Below are 22,682 nucleotides of genomic sequence, written 5' to 3' on the forward strand. Positions count from 1 at the left end.
AAAAATGCAGGGAGCAGTGCCAGGCCTTATACAATCTTTTTCAATCTTACAAAGGCCTTTGACACTGTCAACTGCGAGGGTCTATGGAGCGTCCTCCTCCGTTTTGGATGCCCCCAAAAGTTTGTCAACAGCCTTCACCTGCTCCACGACGACATGCAGGCCGTGATCCTTACCAACGCATCCATTACAGACCCAATCTACGTCCGGACCGGGGTCAAACATGGCTGCGCCATCGCTCCAATCCTCTTCTCAATCTTCCTCACTGCCATGCTCCACCTCGCAGTCAACAAGCTCCTCGCTGGAGTGGAACTAAACTACAGAACCAGTGGGAACCTGTTTAACCCACGCCGCCTCCAGGCCAGGTCCAAGATCACCCCAACCTCTGTCGTTGAGCTACAGTACGCGGACGATGCCAGCGTCTGCGCACATTCAGAGGCTGAACTCCAGGATATAGTCAATGTATTTACTGAGGCATATGAAAGCATGGTCCTTACGCTAAACATCCGTAAGACAAAGGTCCTCCACAGCCTGTCCTCACCGCACAGCACTGGCCCTCCAGTCATCAAGATCCACGGCACGGCCCTGGACACCGTGGACCATTTCCCATACCTCGGGAGCCTCTTATCAACAAAAGCAGACATTGATGCGGAAATTCAACACCGCCTCCAGTGCGCCAGTGCAGCCTTCGGCCGCCTGAGGAAAGGAGTGTTCGAAGACCAGGCCCTCAAATCTACCACCAAGCTCATGGTCTACAGGGCTGTAGTAATACCCGCCCTCCTGTATGGCTCAGAGACATGGACAACATATAGAAGACACCTCAAGAAATATATCACCAATGATGTCTCTGCAAGATTCTGCAAATCCCCTGGGAGGACAGGTGCCCTAACATCAGTGTCCTCGTCCAGGCTAACATCCCCAACATTGAGCACTGACCACACTCAATCAGCTTCGCTGGCAGGCCACATAGTTCGCATGCCTGACAGAAGACTCCCAAAACAAGTGCTCTGTGCGGAGCTCCTTCACGGCAAGTGAGCCCCAGGTGGGCAGAGGAAACGTTACAAGGACACCCTCAAAGTCTCCCTGGTGAAGTGTGACATCACTGACAACTGGGAGTCCCTGGCCAAAGACCGCCCTAAGTGGAGGAAGTGCATCCGGGAGGGTGCTGAGCACCTCGAGTCTCATCGCTGAGAGCATGAAGAGCGTGCGGCAAACCAGTCCCACCCACCCCTTCCCTCAACGACTATCTGTCCCACCTGTGACAGAGTCTGTGGTTCTCGTGTTGGACTGTACATCCACCAAAGAACTCATTTCAGGAGTGGAAGCAAGTCTCCCTCGATTCCGAGGGACTGCCTATGATGATGATGATGATGTCCAAGACAGCAGGAGAGACAAGTGGAACACCCATGCAGATCATTCAGTCGGACCCCTACCCACGGTTATTTCCTGAAGAAATGGTTGTACTTTGGTGCAGAAAAGCATCCTCACAACTGCACCCATAAAGATCGCGCTCCGACAACCTTCCACACATCTCAGCACAGGCGGATCCCAAGCTGTGCCAAGATGGCAGCGGGCAAACGCAGGAGAAGGTGCTCAGGCACAGGATTATGCGACCCGAATTCTCACTTACCTTTTGGGGATGGCCACACTGATGCGGATTGGTTTCCCCCCCAGGCCCTTGGCAGTTTGACACACCTCCAGCGCCGTCTTCTGCTCAGCTTCTTCGGCAAACCGGACAAACCCGTAGCCTCTGTAAAAGACACAGGGGCCCAGTCACACCTCCTGCCCCGAAACAAGCCTCCTGCCCACGCCTCGCCGCCCCGAATCACGCCTCCTGCCACTTCGAAACATTCTAGTGATGCGTGAAAATGCAGCCGAAATTGAAGGGGCACAAGAGAAACACACAGAGCATTTGTGTTCAGTGTGAGCTCCTGTTCTTGTTGTGGATGCTCTCCGTAGCCCAGGCGTTTCCCGTGGAGAACGGAGAGTGAACTGATCCCAGGACAGTTTAAGGCTAGTTGCTGCTTTCAAAGCGGAACCCATGAGCCAGTTATAGCAGGTCATTTTTATTCATTCTTGGGATGTGGGCGTCGCTGGCAAGGCCGCTATTCACTGCCCATCCCGAAGTGCCCTGGAGAAGGTGGTGGTGAGCCACCTTCTTGAACCGCTGCAGTCCATGTGGTGAAGGTGCTCCCACAGTGCTGTTAGGGAGTTTCAGGATTTTCACCCAGTGATGCAAGGTGGCGCACACAAGGGGAACAGTGAAAGGGCACTTTTTTTATATGTAAAGGCAAATATATTTGCTTCACACGAAGGTCAGCAGTTATCACTTTGGTTTTAGCGAGTTTTCAGAAATGGAGCTTGGTCACGTTTATCCTTCACACACAAACGGCGGTAGTGACTGTTCAGGTCCCAACCCACTGCTCCCAGCGAGAGGTTCCAGATACCAGCTTCCCTAAGGAGGGCGTGGCCAAGGACCACAGTGCAGGAAACCAGCTGGGAAGGACACAATATCGATCAGGAAGCCCTGGGATGCAGGAGATCAGTTTCGAAGTCTTGGGGCAGGATATAGTGCGAGAGATCGGGACAGAGCAGGGAGTCTGGTCTGTGTTGGAATTTAATGAGAGCCAAGGGGGAAAACCCAAAACAAAAGTAACCTTATGTACCATAAGAACATCTGAAATAGGAGCAGGAGTCGGCCATTCGGCCCCTCGAGCCTGCTCCGCCATTCAGTAAGATCACGGCTGATCTGATCATGGACTCAGCTCACTTCCCTGCCCGCTCCCCATAACCCTTCACTCCCTTCTCGCTCAAGAATCTGTCTATCTCTGCCTTAAATATATTCAATGACCCAGCCTCCACAGCTCTCTGGGGCAGAGAATTCCACAGATTCACGACCCACTGAGAGAAGAAATTCCTCCTCATCTCCGTTCTAAATGGGCAATCTCTTATTCTGAAACTATGCCCCCTAGTTCTAGATTTCCCCATGAGTGGAAACATCCCCTCTGCATCTACCTTGTCGAGCCCCTCAGCATCTTATATATTTCAATAACATCACCTCTCATGTTTCTAAACTCCAATGAGTATAGGCCCAACTTTTCTTCATAAGTCAACCTTTTTCTCTTGGGAATCAACCTCGTGAACCTTCTCTGAACTGCCTCCAATGCAAGTATATCCCTCCTTAAATAAGGAGACCAAAACTGACGCAGTACTCCAGGTGTGGCCTCATCAATACCCTGTACAGTTGTAGCGGGACTTCCCTACTTTTATACTCCAGTAGGTCATGTCCAAGATAAAACTGACTGAGTAAAGCAGATCATTACCTGGAGTTTCCAAAGCTGTCAATCACCACCTTTGCTCCCCGGCAGGATTGGAACTTTTTTGAAAAGAAATCGTAGAGCTGGAAGTCATCGACTTCTGAAGTTAGGTCTCCAATAAAAAGTGAGTATTCCTGGCTGAAATGACAAGCGACCAAGCGAACAATGTGAAATAATCAGTGTGGGAACAAGGGCCCAGAAGGGAGCATGTGCTCAATACAGGTTAGATGGAACAGGGTGCTGTTCGGGAGAAAGATTTAAGGGATTATGTGCATGTTAAATGGGGCAGTGGGCAGCAAAACATAGGAGCTGGAGTAGGCCATTCAGCCCCGAGCCTGTTCCACCACTCCATTCAATTAATCATGACTGATCTGTACCTTAACTCCATCTACTCGCCTTGGTTCCATAACCCTTCATATCCTGACCTTAACAAAAAGCTATCAATCCAGTTTTGAAGGTTCAATTGACCCTCAACCTCAACAGCCTTTGGAAGAATGTGTTCCAGATTTCGACTAACCTTTGTAAAAAGTACTTCTTGACATCAGCCCTGAACGGTCTTTGTTCTGGACTTCCTTACCAGAGGAAATAGTTTCTGTTTCTCTACCCTGTCAACTCCTTTAATCATCTTAGAATATACAGCACAGCAACAGGCCATTCAGCCCAACCAGTTGTTGCCACAATTAGATCACCCCTTAAATCTTCTATATTCCAGGTAATATAAGCCTAGTCTATGCAATCTGATCTCATAATATAACCATTTTAACCCCATGATCATTCTAGTGAATCTGTGCTCCAAGGCCAATATGTCCTTCCTGCGGTACACTGCCCAGAACTGCAGGCAGTGCTCCAGATGGTGTCTGACCAGAGCTCTGTACAGCTGGAACATGACTTCTTCCCCTTTATAATTCAGCCCCGAGATAAAGGCCAACATACCATTAAGCTTTTTCATTATGTTTTGTACCCATCCACTAATGTACTTGGACCCCTAAATCTCTTTGCTCATGCACAGTTCCTCACTTCTCACCATTCAGAAAATACTCGGATCTATCTTTCTTCAGCTCAAAGTGAATGACCTCACACTTCCCTGCATTGAACTCCACCTTCCAGAGGTTTGCCCACTCACTTAATCTAACAATGTCCCTTTGCAACTTCCTGCTCTCGTCCACACTATTTGCTGTGCCACCGTCACCGTCACCGTCACCATCAGTGGATATACAGCCCTCGATCCCTTCATCCAAGTCAGTTATAAATAATGAAAATCGGCAGCTCCGGGACTGATCCCTGGAGAATGCCACTGGTCACACTCTGCCAACTGGGGTACATATCCATTATCCCTACTCTCCGTCTCCTAACCTATTCCCTATCTAAGCCAATAGGTTGCCTCCAATTCCACGTGCTTTCATTTTTGTTAAATATCTTTTATGGAACCTTACTGAATTCCTTCTGGAAGACATGACTTACCTTTTACGAGAGAAGTCCTGCTACAACCGTACAGGCTATTGGTGAGGCCATACCTGGAATACTGCATAAAATTTTAGTCTCCGTATTTAAGGAAGGATATATTTGCATTGGAAGCTGTTTAGAGAAGGTTCACTAGGTTGATTCTGGAGATGAGAGGGTTGACTTATGAAGATAGGTTGAACCTATACTCATTGGAGTTCAGAAGAATGAGAGTTGATCTTATTGAAACATATAAGATAATGAGGGGGCTCGACAAGGTGGATGCAGAGAAGATATTTCCACCCATAGGGGAAATTAAAACTAGGGGACATAGTCTGAGAATAAGGGGCCGCCCATTTAAAACTGAGATGAGGGGAAATTTCTTCTCTCAATCTGTGGAATTCTCTGCCCCAGAGAGCTGTGGAGGCTGGGTCATTGAATATATTTAAGGTGGAGCTGGACAAATTTTTGAGCGATAAGGGAGGAAAGGGTTATGGGGAGCAGGCAGGGAAGTGGAGCCGAGTCCCTGATCAGATCAGCCATGATCTTATTGAATGGTGGAGCAGGCTCGAGGGGCCAAATGCCTACTCCTGCTCCTATTTCTTGTGTTCTTATGTTTACAAATTAAAAACAAAAGCCGCCTTCTTGAACCGCTGCAGTCCGTGAGGTGAAGGTGCTCCCAGAGTGCCGTTAGGGAGGGAGTTCCAGGATTGTGACCCAGCGACGATGAAGGAACGACTGATATATTTCCAAGTCAGGATGATGTGTGACTGGGAGGGGAACGTGGAGGTGGTGGTGTTCCCATGCGCCTGCTGTCCTTGTCCTTCTAGATGGTAGAGGTCGCGGGTTTGGGAGGTGCTGCCGAAGAAGCCTTGGCGAGTTGCTGCAGTGCATCTTGTAGATGGTACACACTGCAGCCACGGTGCGCCGGTGGTGGAGGGAGTGAATGTTGAAGGTGGTGGATGGGGGGCCAATCAAGTGGGCTGCTTTGTCCTGGATGGTGTCGAGCTTCTCGAGTGTTGTTGGAGCTGCCCTCATCCAGGCAAGTGGAGAGTATTCCATCACACTCCTGACTTGGGCCTTGTAGATGATGGAAAGGCTTTGGGGAGTCAGGAGGTGAGACACTCGCCCCAGAATACCCAGGCTCTGACCCGCTCTTATAGTCACAGTATTTATGTAGCTGGTCCAGTTAAGTTTCTGGTCAAATGGTGACCCCCAGGATGTTGATGGTAGGGGATTTGGCGATGGTAATGCTGTTGAATGTTAAGGGCGGTGGTTAGACTCTCGCTTGTTGGAGATGGTCATTGCCTGGCACTTGTGTGGCGCGAATGTTACTTGCCACTTATCAGCCCAAGCCTGAATGTTGTCCAGGTCTCGCTGTATGCGGGTATGGACAGCTTCATTATCTGAGGAGTTGCGAATGGAACCGAACACTGTGCAATCATCAACGAACATCCCCACTTCTGACCTTATGATGGAGGGAAGGTCATCTCTCCACAGATACTGCCTGGCCTGCTGAGATTTCCAGCATTTCTGTTTCTATTCCTTTACAAATCCATGCCAACTCTCTGATCAGCTCATATTTGTTTCAGTGCTCAGTCTGTTCCCAATAACAGGTTCCAGTAATTTTCGCATAACTGACATCAGAAATAGGCCGATAATTTACTGGTTCATCTCCCTACCCTTCTTAAATCTTGGTGTGACATTGGCAAGTTTCCAACCCAAGGTGACTATTCCTGAATAGAGTGTGTTTTGGGAGATCCTGACTAAAAATCAATTTCCTCACATACTTCTTTTAATACCGTGAGGCAGAATCCATCGGATCCTGGAAATTTGTCTATCTTCAGTCTCATTAGTTTCTCCAACATCATTTTTTAAAACCTATGTTGAATTAGTTCCTCCTCTTGATTTATCTTTAGTTGTCTTTGTATCTCCGGTACTTTACCCCATCCCGTACTGTGAGCCCGGATATTTAGTAAGTCTATCATTTCCTGATTCCAATGAAAGTATTACCTGCGTCTGTCATTAAGGGACCCACGTTACTCTAAGCCGTCCTCTTTCTCTTAATATACGTGTAAAGTCCTTTAGAGTTGTCCTTGATAACCTCGCAAGCTTTTCCTCATATTCCTTTTGCAGCTCTTACCACTTTCTTTCTATCCCTTTGCTGTTCATTGTATCTCCCCCAGTCTGCAGGATCTTTACTGCTCTTTGCCTTTGTATAAGCCTTTTAATTCTAGACTATCTCTCACTTCCCGTGTTGACCAAGGTTATTTAATTACACAATAGAGCTCTTGCCCTTTAAGGGTATGTTCAGGTCCTGTATTCTACCAAATACTGTTTTGGACACCTTCCACTCTTCATCGGTAATGTCATCCATTAATAGTTCTGCGCAGTCTATTGTGGTCAATTCATGCGTCATCCCTCCAACGTCAGCCTTCCCTAAGGTTAAAACCTTGGCTCGTGACTCACCCTTCACCCTCTCAAACCCAGTATCACATTCAATCATGTATTGGTCACTGTTAGCTAGGTGTTCTCTTACCATTAGATTATTGACTAATTCAAGCTCTTTACTAAATCTAATTCCTGGCCTCTTGTTGGTTCAAGAACATATTGTTCCAGAAAACTGTCCTGAATAAAATAGGTGTGCTGATCAGGAAAGATATCAAGGGGTTACAGTGTGTGGTAAATGGGATAGAGAGTGATCAAGGGAGATATCGAAGGGTTATAGAGTGTGATAAATGGGACAGAGAGTGATCAGGTGAGATATCGATGGGTTATAGAGTGTGAAAAATTAGGACAGAGATCAAGAGGTTATAGTTGTGATAAATGGGACAGGGTGTGTCATTAAGATTGAGACCATCCGTTAGCTGCCTCTGCCACTTCCCCTAGCCCACAAAGACAAACTTCCCCTGAAGGTTCCCCCCTGCCACAGCCCTGAACTCGCATCTCTCTCTAGTTAATCTCCCACCACCCCTCAAGCCCTCTCCGAGCTCATCTTGTTCAGGAGACCCACTTCCTGCTCACTCGACCCTATTCCCACTCACCTTCCCTTCCTGGCCCCCATGTTAGCTCATATTGTGATTGGTTCACTCTCCTCGGGTACTGTCCCCCTCCCCGTCAAATCTGCCGCCATCATCCCCCTCCTTAAAAACCTACCCTTGACCTGTCGTTGCAAACTACAGTCCCCATTTCCAACCTCGCTCTCCTCTCCAATGTCCTTGAACGTGTTGTCGCCCCCCAAATTCGTGGCCATCTCTCCCGCAACTCCAGGTTTGAATCCCTCCAATCAGGTTTCCGCTTGTGTCACAGCACTGAACTGGCCCTTATCAAAGTCACAATGACAGCCTATATGACTGCCACCATGGTAATCTATCCCTCCTCATCTGTCCATGGCCCCCTCTTATTTCTCATCTACATGCTGCTCTTTGTTTTCAAATCCCTCCATATCTCTGTATCCTCCTGAGCTCTACAACCAATCGGCCCATTCACAGTTTCGGACATGTGCAAAACTAACATCGGCAATGCAGGTCCCAGGCTGCGCGTCACCGGCTGACAGCTTAGAGGGGACGTTGTCTACGACCCTCTGAGAGCTCTGTGTTCCTCAAATTCTGGCCTCAACTGCATCCCCGATTTTAATCGCTCCACTATTGGCAACGGTGCCTTCAGCGGCCGAGGCCCCAAGCTCTCCCTAAACCTCTCCGTCTCTCTTTCCTCCTCTAAGACGCTCCTTAAAATCTTCCTCTTTGTCTAGGTTTTTGGTCATCTATCCTAATATCTTATGTGGCTCGGTGTCAAATTGTGTCTGATTACACTCCTGTGAAGCGTCGAGAAATTTTACTACGTTAATGGCGCTAAAAAATTCAAGTTGTTGTTGTTGACTGTGATCGGAAGAGGAGTCAAAGGGTTATAAAGTGTGTGATAAATGGGACAGAGTGTGATCAGGAGAGAGATCGAGGGTTATACAGTGTGATAAATGGGACAGAGATTGATCAGGAGAGATTGAGGGGTTATAGAGTGTGATAGATGGGACAGAGTGTGATCAGGAGATCGAGGGTTATAGAGTGTGATACATGGGACAGAGTGTGATCGGGAGATCGAGGGGTTATAGAGTGTGATAAATGGAACAGAGAGTGATCGGGAGAGATTGAGGAGTTATAGAGTGTGATACATGGAAGAGAGAGTGATCGAGGGTTATAGAGTGTGATAAATGGGACAGAGATTGATCAGGAGAGATTGAGGGGTTATAGAGTGTGATAGATGGGACAGAGAGTGATCGGGAGATCGAGGAGTATAGAGGGTGATAAATGGGACAGAGAGTGATCGGGAGATCGAGGGGTTATAGAGTGTGATAAATGGGACACAGAGTGATCAGGAGAGGTTGAGGGGTTATAGAGTGTGATAAATGGGGCACAGAGTGATCGGGAGATCGAGGGTTATAGAGTGTGATAAATGGGACAGAGAGTGATCGTGAGATCGAGGGGTTATAGAGTGTGATAAATGGGACAGAGAGTGATCGGGAGAGTGATCAAGGGTTATAGAGTGTGATAAATGGGACACAGCGTGATCGGGAGAGGTTGAGGGGTTATAGAGTGTGATAAATGGGACACAGAGTGATCGGGAGAGGTTGAGGGGTTATAGAGTGTGATAAATGGGACACAGAGTGATCGGGAGAGGTTGAGGGGTTACTACCAGCCCAGGGCATGACTGCAGTAAAAGTGCAAATACAGAGCAGGGAACATTAAGAGAGGGAGAGAGAAGTGATCTATGTCGGTTTTTCGCCGCCGTGCAGGGTGTTAGTCAGACCCCAGCTGGAGTTCTGTGCTAGGCACGATTAATAGAAAGGGCATTGAGTACTGGGCCCGAAAGGGCACGTGGGCTATAATGGTGAATCTAGGGGTCAGGAATACAAGTTGTGGGGAGGTGTTCAGTAATTTGGGGGTTGTTTTTGAAATTTAAGCTTTCATTATGAAGGAACAGACAAAACTCATCCAAGCAATTGTTCACTGTGATGAACAGTTCAAACCCAAAGTTAGGAAGTTAAGAAAAAGAGGAGAAATCAGGAGGGAAATCACAGCCAACGTTACAAAGGAAGATTGTAAATGTACAGTGTTGCTGGCGGCCATCCATGAAAAGGCTTTTTGGACCCAATGGCTTTTCCCAACAATAAAAATTCTTATGTTTGAACTCTCTTCCTTCCTGGTTCTAACCCCCTCCCTCCCACGAAGGATGTATCCAACGTGCACAATCGATGACTATCTGATGCAGTAACACAGCTCCGGGCCTCAATTCTATCGTTACTTACTGCCGAGTGGCCTGAAGTTATGGTAGGTTTGTGCAGGGGTACAGATCAGTCCAGCAATGTGTGATGTCAGGCCACCTGAGGACAGCACTGAAGATCACACTCCAATTGGAAGAGAAGAGCAGAGTGTGTGGGAGGGGTTTGGGGAGTACACTTGATGATCAAAGTATTTCCTCCAGCTCCAACGGGAAGGAATATACGATTATTGTATTCAAACAATGCTGACTTCGCCACCCGACTGAAACCTGAACATTATTACCCTGGAGAGGAACAGTGCCCGCAGGAAAGGTGGCTTTGGGTTTGGTTTCTTTGAAGAGGATACATCAAGGTGACCTATTTGAAGTCTTCCAGGTCACAAAGGGAACTGACAAAGCTGACACAGGCCTAGAATTTCCCTTTGATTCACCTGACAATAATTTAAAGTATTTTATACTATAACCTGTCTGAGGAGAGCGACATGGTTTGATTTGATGCCCCGGGCCCCAATGTTAGGGGCTTCAGGACCAGTCTCCCAATTCAGTTCTCTGGAGAATCACTGAACAACCCTGTACCCAGTCCCTGCAATGTACTCCAGTGAGTCAGGAGCCCACCATTCTTCAACATTTCACGTACATGAACGACAATCATACAAACCAATTTACCTTCCATCGGGATGCTTTCCATAAGTAGAATAGTTTAACTTGAACCTTTTTGGCTGTAAAATTAAGAAAACACATTAAACATTTGGAAAACTTAAAAATGAAACTTTCACCAGTATTGCCCCAATAAATTAGACTTGTTGGAACAACTATGGCACCGCAACCTTTCCGAGAAAAGACTTCAGTGCTGGGCTCCACTGTAGCAACACCAGGCACAGCATACTGGAACTGTGGGTCTGGGCAGATAACGTCTCGCTGGCTTTTTATTCATTGGAGCAAATGAATAATCCTTGCACTGCACGACTACCATTTCAAGCAATGCCATCATCAAAGGCTGAGCTTAGGAAGGGGCCAAAGCAGGAAAGTAGTGTTGTGGAGACTGCAGCGGAGAAATATTTTCTGATGGCAATGTGATTGGGCACAAAATATCTTTTGGTGGCTTGGGGGGGGGGGGGGAGGAGAGGCGGTGTAAGGGCAGAGTAAGGTTTATGACAAAATGATTGGGGTTTTTTTTACCAATTAGAAAGGAGAAAAACAAAGATTGCCAATGAAGAAGACGTCAATTTATAACAGACAGAAAGCTAAAGATAGAGACAGCGGTAGAGTGATGGACAGATGGAGCAGAGGTAGAGAGAGAAGGGGACAGCAGTAGAGTGGGTCCACCTCTGCTGCCTATGTCCTAATTCCACCAAGTCCTGTTCACCCATCACCAAACCTTTTAGGGGCTGTGTGGGCCATTTAAAATTCAGCGCATGCAGTTTTACTGTTTAAAAGCTGTCTCACCGGCGAGGGAGCTTCACAGTGCTGCATGGCCGCGCAGCTTAAAGTGAACACTGCCCATCAACCTTGTGCTCGCTGACCTACATTGGCTCCTGGTGGCAAGGCCTCAATTTTAAAATTCTCATCCTAGTTTACAAATTTCTCCATGGCCTCACTCCCTCCATATCTCTGTAACCTCCTCCAGCCCTACAATCATTCGAGATCTTTGCACTACTCCCAATTTTGGCCCCTTCTACCTCCCTCTCCTGCTTTAAGACGCTTCTTAAAACCTACCTCTTTCCTGTCCTAATAGCTCATGTGGCACGGGGTCAAATTTTGTTTGCTACCTCCCCTGTGAAGAGGCTACGGTCGTTTAACATAGAAACACAGAAAATAGGTCCAGGAGTAGGCCGTTCGGCCCTTCGAGCCTGCACCGCCATTCAATGAGTTCATGGCTGAACATGAAACTTCAGTACCCCATTCCTGCTTTCTCGCCATACCCCTTGATCCCTCTAGTAGTAAGGACTACATCTAACTCCTTTTTGAATATATTTAGTGAATTGGCCTCAACAACTTTCTGTGGTAGAGAATTCCACAGGTTCACCACTCTCTGGGTGAAGAAGGTTCTCCTCATCTCGGTCCTAAATGGCTTACCCCTTATCCTTAGACTGTGACCCCTGGTTCTGGACTTCCCCAACATTGGGAAAATTTTTCCTGCATCTAACCTGTCTAAACCCATCAGAATTTTAAACGTTTCTATGAGATCCCCTCTCATTCTTCTGAACTCCAGTGAATACAAGCCCAGTTGATCAGGTCTTTCTTGATATGTCAGCCCCGCCATCCCAGGAATCAGTCTGGTGAACCTTCGCTGCACTCCCTCAATAGCAAGAATGTCCTTTCTCAAGTTAGGAGACCAAAACTGTACACAATACTCCAGGTTGTGCCCTCACCAAGGCGCTGTACAACTGTAGTAACACCTCCCTGCCCCTGTACTCAAATCCCCTCGCTATGAAGGCCAACATGCCATTTGCTTTCTTAACCGCCTGCTGTACCTGCATGCCAACCTTCAATGACTGATGTACCATGACACCCAGGTCTCGTTGCACCTCCTCTTTTCCTAATTTGTCACCATTCAGATAATAGTCTGTCTCTCTGTTTTTACCACCAAAGTGGATAACCGCACATTTATCCACATTATACTTCATCTGCCATGCATTTACCCACTCACCTAACCTATCAAGTCACTCTGCAGCCTCATAGCATCCTCCTCGCAGCTCACACTGCCACCTAACTTAATGTCATCCGCAAATTTGGAGATACTACATTTAATCCCCTCATCCAAATCATTAATGTACAATGTAAACAGCTGGGACCCCAGCACAGAACCTTGCGGTACCCCACTAGTCACTGCCTGCCATTCTGAAAAGTCCCCATTTACTCCTACCCTTTGCTTCCTGTCTGACAACCAGTTCTCAATCCATGTCAGCACTCTACCCCCAATCCCATGTGCTTTAACTTTACACATTAATCTCTTGTGTGGGACCTTGTCGAAAGCCTTCTGAAAGTCCAATACACCACATCAACTGGTTCCCCCTTGTCCTCTCTACTGGAAACATCCTCAAAAAATTCCAGAAGATTTGTCAAGCATGATTTCCCTTTCACAAATCCATGCTGACTTGGACCTATCATGTCACCTCTTTCCAAATGCACTGCTATGGCATCCTTAATAATTGATTCCATCATTTTACCCACTACCGATGTCAGGCTGACATCGCTATAATTCCCTATTTTTTCTCTCCCTCCTTTTTTTAAAAAGTGGGGTTACATTGGCTACCCTCCACTCCATAGGAACTGATCCAGAGTCTATGGAATGTTGGAAAATGACTGTCAATGCATCCGCTATTTCTAAGGCCACCTCCTTAAGTACTCTGGGATGCAGTCCATCAGGCCCTGGGGATTTATCGGCCTTCAATCCCATCAATTTCCCCAACACAATTTTCCGACTAATAAGGGTTTCCCTCAGTTCCTCCTTCTTACTAGACCCTCTGACCCCTTTTATACCCGGAAGGTTATTTGTGTCCTTCTTAGTGAATACCGAACCAAAGTACTTGTTCAATTAGTCTGCCATTTCTTTGTTCCCAGTTATGACTTCCCCTGATTCTGACTGCAGGGGACCTATGTTTGTCTTTACTAACCTTTTTCTCTTTACCTATCTATAGAAGCTTTTGCAATCCGTCTTAATGTTCCCTGCAAGCTTCCTCTCGTACTCTATTTTCCCTGCCCTAATCAAACCCTTTGTTCTCCTCTGCTGAGTTCTAAATTTCTCCCAGTCCCTGGGTTCGTTGCTATTTCTGGCCAATTTGTATGCCACTTCCTTGGCTTTAATACTATCCCTGATTTCCCTAGATAGCCACGGTTGAGCCACCTTCCCCTTTTTATTTTTATGCCAGACAGGGATGTATAATTGTTGTAGTTCATCCATGCGGTCTCTAAATGTCTGCCATTGCCCATCCACTGTCAACCCCTTAAGTATCATTCGCCAATCTATCCTAGCCAATTCACGCCTCATACCTTCAAAGTTACCCTTCTTTAAGTTCTGGACCATGGTCTCCATCCTAATGCAGAATTCCACCATATTATGGTCACTCTTTCCCAAGGGGCCTCGCACAACGAGATTGCTAATTAATCCTCTCTCATTACACAACACCCAGTTTAAGATGGCCTCCCCCCTAGTTGGTTCCTCGACATATTGGTCTAGAAAACCATCTCTTGTGCACTCCAGGAAATCCTCCTCCACCGTATTGCTTCCAGTTTGGTTAGTCCAATCTATGTGCATATTAAAGTTACCCATTATAACTGCTGCACCTTTATTGCATGCACCCCTAATTTCCTGTTTGATGCTCTCCCCTGCTACAGCTGGAGCACCGGGCCCTGGAACATCGTGGTCCGCCCTGACCTGTGTGAGAACACCACCGCAGGTCGGGGCTATAAATAGAGCCGGGGCGCCGGGCCCTGGAACATCGTGGTGGAGGTGCGGCGAATGAGGGTACGGGGCCCAGACGAGGCGAGGTGTCAGGGCAGCACGGGACAGCTCACACTGCGATACGTGTGCGCACTAGATCTGTCCTGGTTAACCCTTGCCACTGGATAAAAGCCTAGCTCTGTCAAGCTCGTGTGCAATGGTCACATCTGTGAACTCTCACGGAAGCAATTCATCCTCGTTCGAGGGACCGCCTGTGATGATGATGATGCTATATAAATGTTGCTGTAGAATGATGGACAGATGCAGCCGAAAGATAGATATAGATAGCAAGAATGTATTAAAGAGGGAGAGTCAGAGGGTAGATGGGAGCACTGGCTTCTGGTCGATTTTAAATCTACAAGTTTGTGCTGATCGTGGAGAAGAGGTTAGAGACGGATGTAGTAGAACGCAGCCACTGATGTACACCCCAGCCAGAGCACAGTCTACGCCCACTCACTGAGGCCAGTGAAACTTTATGCCACGCAAAAGCGGCTAAAAGTCTCGTTAAATTCTATGGAGATATTCTTTAAATCCTGGAAATGTCAGCACAGAAAGAAGCAATTGACTATGAGGTGTGCATCAATGTCACCTCGAGACCAGATCGCAAAAAAAAAAACAGGCCACGGGGAATTCACTGTGGAGTAAGTGCGAGGATCTGGTATTCAACACTCAGCAAGGAGAGGATTCATCAAAACAGACAAAATAAACAAAAGCCTTGCATTTACAGAGAGTCTTTTACAACCACCAGCCAATGAAGTACTTTTTGGAGTGTAATCATTGTTGTAATGTAGGAAATAAATAACTAAATATTTATTTATTTTTATATAAATATAAAAACAGAAAAAGAAATACATCTATGGGAAAGGAAGTCTGTGGTGGGGAAGAAGTGAAAGTGTGCAAAATCTCAGACCTTCCCCACGACCTCCTTTCTTTAAATCATTTACATATCCGTCCATTTATATTTTTGTCAGCTTGCATCTGATAATACTTCTCCAGGTATTTTTGCAGGAAGGGAGGTTAGTATTTTGTGAAAAAAGTCCAACACTTTTTGAGAGTAGATACTTGTCACTGTACAGAAGTGGAGAGTACTTTCTGTAGCAAGCGCTGTCTCAGCTTCTCATTTCCCTTTAATCAGCACAATGCCGGCAGCGACGGGACAGTTTATATTAATGATACGACAGAAACCCAGGTCTCACCACATCGAGGCCCAGGGCCCACCTCCCTTCACCCAATGTCCTCAGTAGACTTATTGCTGTGTGAGACTCGGGGCCCACCGCCCACTCACAGCCCCCCCCCCCCCACCCCACGACCACCGCCTACTCACAGCCCCCCCTCACCTCACAGCCCTCCCCTCACCCCACAGCCCCCTCCCCCCCTCTCACAGCCCCCCTCCGCCATTCACAGCCCACCCTCCCCCACTAACAGCCCCCCTCCCCCCCCACTCACAGCCCCCCTCCCCCCCCACTCACAGCCCCCCTCCCCCCAACTCACAGCCCCCCTCCCCCACTCACAGCCCCCTCCCCCCAACTCACAGCCCCCCTCCCCCCCACTCACAGCACCCCCTCCCCCACTCACAGCCACCCTCCCCCACTCACAGCCACCCTCCCCCACTCACAGCCCCACCCTCCCCCACTCACAGCCCCACCCTCCCCCACTCACAGCCCCACCCTCCCCCACTCACAGCCACCCCCTCCCCCACACAGCCCCCCCTCCCCCACTCACAGCTCCTCCCCCACTCACAGCCCCCCCCTCCCCCACTCACAGCCCCCCCCCCTACATTCACAGCCCCCCACAGTCACAGCCCCTCTTCCCCCACCACTCTCAGTCCCTCACTCACAGCCCCTCCCCCCCACCGCTCACTCACAGCCCCCGCCCACTCACAGCCCCTCCCCCCCCGCCCCCATTCACAGTTACCCAGGTTCCCACAGATAGAAATGCTCGGTATGATTATGGATGCTGAAGTTTTTCTCTCTCCTGCTTCTTGCTGTGTGGAAGTGCCTGGCCTCCATTGGGTAGCCGTCCAGTGGCACGATTACAATCAGGAGCTGAGAGAGTGCAGATGGGTAGCTCCAGGGGTGAGGGAGGTCCTCAAACAAGATGGGACTGTGGACCTTGTACAGAGCCGCACCTGCACCAGCTCTTGTTCCAGGATTGGGGGCGGCGGTGTGCGACAGTCTGATCCCTGCGCATTACAGCGCTGCAGAATCACACACAAGGGAGCCAGGCGGAGCATTGATCAGCAGCTCAAAGACATGGTCTCCCGGAATGCAAACTACGAAAAAGCAGCTGAAAAGTTAATGCGGGATCCAGACTTACAGCATTGGAGCCCGGGAGTGGTTTCCCGTTGAGTTTATGTAACGCCACATCAGCACTTGATTGATCTGGAAACTCCACAAAGCAGTACCCAGCAGGCCCTCTGCAGAAACAACAAACTACAGTCAGTGACAGGTCTGAGGCGTGTGTAAACCAGAGAACATCATTCCATTAACATTCCTCTCTCTCCCAGCGTTCTCCCTTCCTCTCGAAGTTTCTTCCACACCAACCTGCAACACTCATTTTCCCACATTTTCCCAGATTTTTTTCCCCCTAAATTGGCCTGGGTTTGTATCTGGTTTTTGCCTCTCCCAGGAGATCACATGACTCCGGTTGGGATAGAGTGTAGAATGTTTCAGTGCAGGGAGTGTTACAGTTGTGTGGGGCGGACTGGTTGGGCCGGGAGCTCTTTGCCTTTCCGCCATTGTTCATTGTTCATTGTTCAGAGGTTTATATGTAACCTTCAGGGCTGCTGACCGAGGGCCGTGCGGCTCTTTGTCGGCTGGCACGGACACGATGGGTCGGAATGGCCTCCTTCTGCGTTGTAAATTTCTATTATTGCTGTGCACTGAGCATCAGCACTCTATTCAACCGCAGGTAGCATCAGCAGCAAGCCCGATTCTGTGCTCATCCAGCAACTACACTGCAGATACCCCAGTGGGGTGCCCAGGCGTGCCGCATCGGCAGCGGGTTTCCACTTCTCCACCCCAGCGACACCCCAACTGCCACCTTGGCAGAGACTCAGCATAAATCAGGACTCGAACATTCCCCATCTGTATGACACCAGCTGCTGTAATACCTCCAAGCTGCATACAATCCCAGGACAATCCTGACCCACATTTAGCAGAGCTGAATTGTCGCTTTCCAGCTCCCTACAATCTCCCCCACTCCACCCCGCTCCCACCCAAACAATCAGCATGTCCGGCAGCATCTGTGGTGAAAGGAAGGTCGGGTTAGTGTTTCCGGTAAAGAAAAGACTTGCACGCATCGACCTCTTTTCACATTTAAGACATCCCAAAGTGCTTTACTGCCAATGAAGTACTTTTGAAGTGTTGTAATGCAAGCAACGTGGCAGCCAATTTGCTCACAGCAATGTGACAATAACCAGATAATCTGTTCTTAGGTATTGGTCTGGCCTGTATGTGACACCAGACTCACTACCCTCTGAATTGACCTAGCAGGCCACTCAGTTGTACCAAACCACTACAAAAACCAAGAAGAATAAAAGCAGACGGACCACCCGGTATTGACCTCGGCACCAGCTACGGGCACGACAAGTGCACACCCAGCCCAGTCGACCCGGCAAAGTCCTCGTCACTAACATCTGGGGACCTGTACCAACATTGGGAGAGCTGTCCCACAGACTAGTTCATCAACAGCCTGACAGAGTCATACTCACAGAATCATATCTTTCAGCCAATGTCCCGGACACCTCCATCACCATCCCTGAGTATGTCCTGTCCTGTCCCAGCGGCAGCACAGACCCACCAGGGTGTGGCAACACAGTGGTTTACAGTCGGGAGGGAGTGGCCCTGTGGGAGACCTCAACATTGACTCCGGACCCCAAGAAGTCTCCTGACTTCAGGTCAAGCATGGGCAAGGAAACCTCCTACTGATTACCACCTACCGAGAGAGAGCGAGCAGAGGGGGGAGAGCGAGCGAGCGGAGGGGGGAGAGCGAGCGAGCGGAGGGGGGAGAGCGAGCGAGCGGAGGGGGGAGAGCGAGCGAGCGGAGGGGGGAGAGCGAGCGAGCGGAGGGGGGAGAGCGAGCGAGCGGAGGGGGGAGAGCGAGCGGAGGGGGGAGAGCGAGCGAGCGGAGGGGGAGAGAGAGCGCGGAGGGGGGAGAGAGAGCGAGCGGAGGGGGGAGAGAGAGCGCGGAGGGGGGAGAGAGAGCGAGCGGAGGGGGGAGAGAGAGAGCGGAGGGGGGAGAGAGCGAGCGGAGGGGGGAGAGAGCGCGAGCGGCGGGGGGGAGAGAGAGCGAGGGGGGAGAGAGAGCGAGCGGAGGGGGAGAGAGAGCGAGCGGAGGGGGGAGAGAGAGCGCGGAGGGGGGAGAGAGAGCGAGCGGAGGGGGAGAGAGAGAGTGGAGGGGGGAGAGAGCGAGCGGGAGGGGGAGAGAGAGCGCGGAGGGGGGAGAGAGCGCCGGAGGCGGGAGAGAGAGCGGAGGCGGGAGAGAGAGAGCGGAGGCGGGAGAGAGCGAGCGGAGGGGGAGAGAGCGAGCGGAGGGGGAGAGAGCGAGCGGAGGGGGGAGAGAGCGAGCGGAGGGGGAGAGAGCGAGCGGAGGGGGAGAGAGAGAGCGGAGGGGGAAGAGAGAGACGGAGGGGGGAAGAGAGAGAGCGGAGGGGGGAAGAGAGAGAGCGGAGGGGGAAGAGAGAGAGAGCGGAGGGGACAGAGAGAGAGAGCGAGCAGAGGGGACAGAGAGAGAGAGAGCGGAGGGGACAGAGAGAGAGAGCGGAGGGGACAGAGAGAGAGAGAGAGCAGAGGGACAGAGAGAGAGAGAGAGCGGAGGGGAGAGAGAGAGAGAGAGCGGAGGGGACAGAGAGGAGAGCGAGCGGAGGGGACAGAGAGAGCGGAGCGAGCGGAGGGAACAGAGAGAGAGAGCGAGCGGAGGGGACAGAGAGAGAGCGAGCGGAGGGGACAGAGAGAGAGAGAGCGAGCGGAGGGGACAGAGAGAGAGAGAGCGAGCGGAGGGGACAGAGAGAGAGAGAGCGAGCGGAGGGGACAGAGAGAGAGAGAGCGAGCGGAGGGGACAGAGAGAGAGAGAGCGAGCGGAGGGGACAGAGAGAGAGAGAGCGAGCGTAGGGGACAGAGAGAGAGAGAGAGCGAGCGGAGGAGAGAATACAAAGAGAAAAGAGTTAAGTGAAAACAAGAATGGAAGAGGAGGAGTGAAAGAATAGAGAGGGAAAAAAAAGAGCACGAGTTAGAGAGAAAGAAAAAGAACAGTGAGGGTGGACGGGGTGAAAGTGGGGGCATACCACTGAAGTTATCCATAATGGACCTTGAAGACTACTCCTTATCTGAAAGATTTTGACCCCAATTCCCCGAGAAATTCTGCATGGATTTCTGCAGTGCTTGGGGAGCAGTGCCACAATACTACATGTGTTTATTTCCAGGCCTGTCTTTCAGCACTATGCTGCTCTTAGATAATTCAGCATTGTCACAGACAACAGTCCCCAAAACCTAGATGTGATTCTGTGCTGTACCATGAGCCTTGAAAAAATCTCATCAAAAACTAAAAGCCTGTCAGAGAATTCGAACACTTTCCACACAAAACACAGCACTAAGTCTGTACGTACACTCTGCCATGTTACATGCAATAATTGAAGTGTCTTTACCCAGTAACTCTGTTTCGAATGATTTTCACACCAACAACTTTTTGTCCCATTGCAGAAAAGGCTTCTTTGATGAACTCAACATCCATATAGGGCTCCAACTGAAACAAGAAGAGGCGATAAAATTACAGACCGAACCCAAAGCAAACTTTCAAAAGCAAAATACTGCGGATGCGGGAATCTGAAATAGAAACAGAAAATTCTGGAAATCTCAGCGGGTCAGGCTGAGGAGAGAAACAGAGTTAATGTTTCGGGTCCGTGACCCTTTATCAGCCAGAAAAGTTTGAGATGTAACAGATTCTTAAGGAAGTTCAAGGGCACTGAAAGGGGGAGGGGAGGAGAGAACAAATGGGAAACTTTCTAAGTGGTGGACAGATTGTTTAGTGAGTTTCCCAGGTGGCTCAAATATTTCCTTTATTTTAATGCTATATATATATATTTAATGCTGAGATATATATACATTTAATGCTGATGTATATATATATATATATATATTTAATGCTGATATATATATATATGTATATATATTTAATGCTGATATATATATATATTTAACGCTGATATTCTCTCTCTATATATTTAATACTTTCTCCTGACATTTAATACTGATATCTCCGTATTTAATGCTGATATTCTCTCTCTATATTTAACGCTGATATTCTGTTTCTCTCTCCATATACACACACCCACATATGTATATTTAATACTGATATTAAACAATTTTTCAATGATCCAAGGTTGTTCCAACCCGTCACTGAATTACAGTATGCAGACGACACTTGCCTTTGTGTACACACGGAGGCCGAACTCCAAAACATCGTTGACACCTTCACTGAAGCGTACGAGAGTCTGGGCCTTACATTAAACATCCGCAAGACTAATGTTCTCCACCAACCTGCCCTCGCCCCACCATCCTGCTCCCCGATTATCAAGATCCATGACGAGACCTTGGACAATGTGGACCAGTTCCTATACCTTGGGAGCCTACCATCAGCGAGGACAGACATCGATGACTAAGTTCAACACCACCCTCAGTGTGCCAGTGCAGCCTTCAGTCACCTGAGGAAGAGTGTGCTCTAAGACCAGGATCTCAAACCCGGCACCAAGCTCATGGTCTACAGAGCAGTAGTGATACCCGCCCTCCCATATGCTTCAGAGACATGGACTATGTACAGCGGGCACCTCAAAGCACTGGAGAAGAACCACCAACGCTGCCTCCGCAAAATCCTGCAAATTCATTGGCAGGACAGCCGCACCAACGTCAGTGTCCTCTCTCAGGCCAACATCCCCAGCATTGAGGCATTGACCACATTTGATCAGCTCCGATGGACGGGCCACATTGCCCGCATGCTCGATACTAGACTCCCGAAACAAACGCTCTACTTCGAACTCTATCACGGCAGGCGAGCTCCAGGAGGGCAGCTAAAACACTTCAAGGACACCCTCAAAGCTTTCTTGAAAAAATGTAACATCCCCACCGACTCTTGGGAATCCCTGGCCCAAGACCGCTCAAAGTGGAGGAGAAGCGTCCGAACACCTCGAGTCTCTTCATCGGGGGCACGCGGAAGCCATGCTCAAACAGCGGAAGGAGCGCACGACAAACCAACCACCCCACCCACCCGTCCCTCCAACCACCATCTGCCCCACCTGCGACAGAGACTGTAGGTCCCGCATTGATCTCATCAGTCACCTGGGAACTCATTGTAGTGTCATCCTCGACTCCGGGCGACTGCCTAAGAAGAATAATGCTGATATTCCCTCTCTTTATTTAATATTGAAAATCTCTCTATATATATATGCGGATATTCACACTCTGTATTTAATGCTGATATTCTCTCTCTCTGGGGCTGAACTTGGTCAAGGCCTCCGCCCGCCCAAAGTGTCGCCGATGTACCGGACGGTACTTTCAGCGGGATTTTGGGTGGCAAATCAATGACATACGCCACCAATCTGGGCGGCAGCGGGCGGGAGCTCTCATTCTCGGTGGCAGAGGCGCTTGCCGCCCAAGTGCCGCTGAGGATGGAGTCGGGCCCACGGAGGGGCAAAGACCTGGAAAAAACCATCTAACGCCCTTCAGTGGACCTCACCCAGGTAAGTCCCTGCACAGAAATAATTTAAAACATTACACTTACCTTTTTACAGGATCTTGACACTCACCATTCAGGATGGAGCAGCCTCCACGCAGTGGTCCGACGCCGATTCCGGCCCGCACCAATCCGGCATCTCGGCGGGCGGGAGTCTACTTACGTGCATCGGCCGTCCGCTGACGTCGGCGGGCGCTTCCCGGCAGCTCTCCCCTCCCGCCCACTGGGTGGTTCGAGCAGACGAATGTCGGCGGCAGTGGGCATTAAGTAAATCAATTTCAGCCCCTCCCTGTATTTAATGCTGAAATTCTCTCTCCATTTATTCAATGCTCTTTCCTGACATTTAATACTGATATTATCTCTGTATATATATTTAATGCTGATGTGTGTGTGTGTGTGTGTGTGTGTGTATAAATATACTATATATATACTATATATACACACACTATGTATATGTATACACTATATATATATATATATCATAA

The 22,682-nt window shown here is 49.1% G+C and overlaps 1 protein-coding gene across 1 annotated transcript in view; it reads right to left on the bottom strand.

Moving 5' to 3' along the window:
• The window catches only part of LOC139277441 (tRNA selenocysteine 1-associated protein 1-like), a 65,454-nt gene that overhangs the window by 33,389 nt on the left and 9,383 nt on the right, over positions 1–22,682 (bottom strand). Inside the window, exons 2-6 of the mRNA XM_070895898.1 lie at positions 20,117–20,214; positions 16,789–16,888; positions 10,695–10,747; positions 3,321–3,452; positions 1,628–1,747 (exon numbers count right to left, since the gene is read on the bottom strand). Of these exons, the coding sequence (XP_070751999.1) occupies positions 1,628–1,747; positions 3,321–3,452; positions 10,695–10,747; positions 16,789–16,888; positions 20,117–20,214 (503 nt within the window). The remainder of the gene's footprint in view (positions 1–1,627; positions 1,748–3,320; positions 3,453–10,694; positions 10,748–16,788; positions 16,889–20,116; positions 20,215–22,682) is intronic.

The sequence above is a fragment of the Pristiophorus japonicus genome, chromosome 12, assembly GCF_044704955.1.
Source record: "Pristiophorus japonicus isolate sPriJap1 chromosome 12, sPriJap1.hap1, whole genome shotgun sequence".
NCBI lineage: Eukaryota > Metazoa > Chordata > Chondrichthyes > Pristiophoridae > Pristiophorus > Pristiophorus japonicus.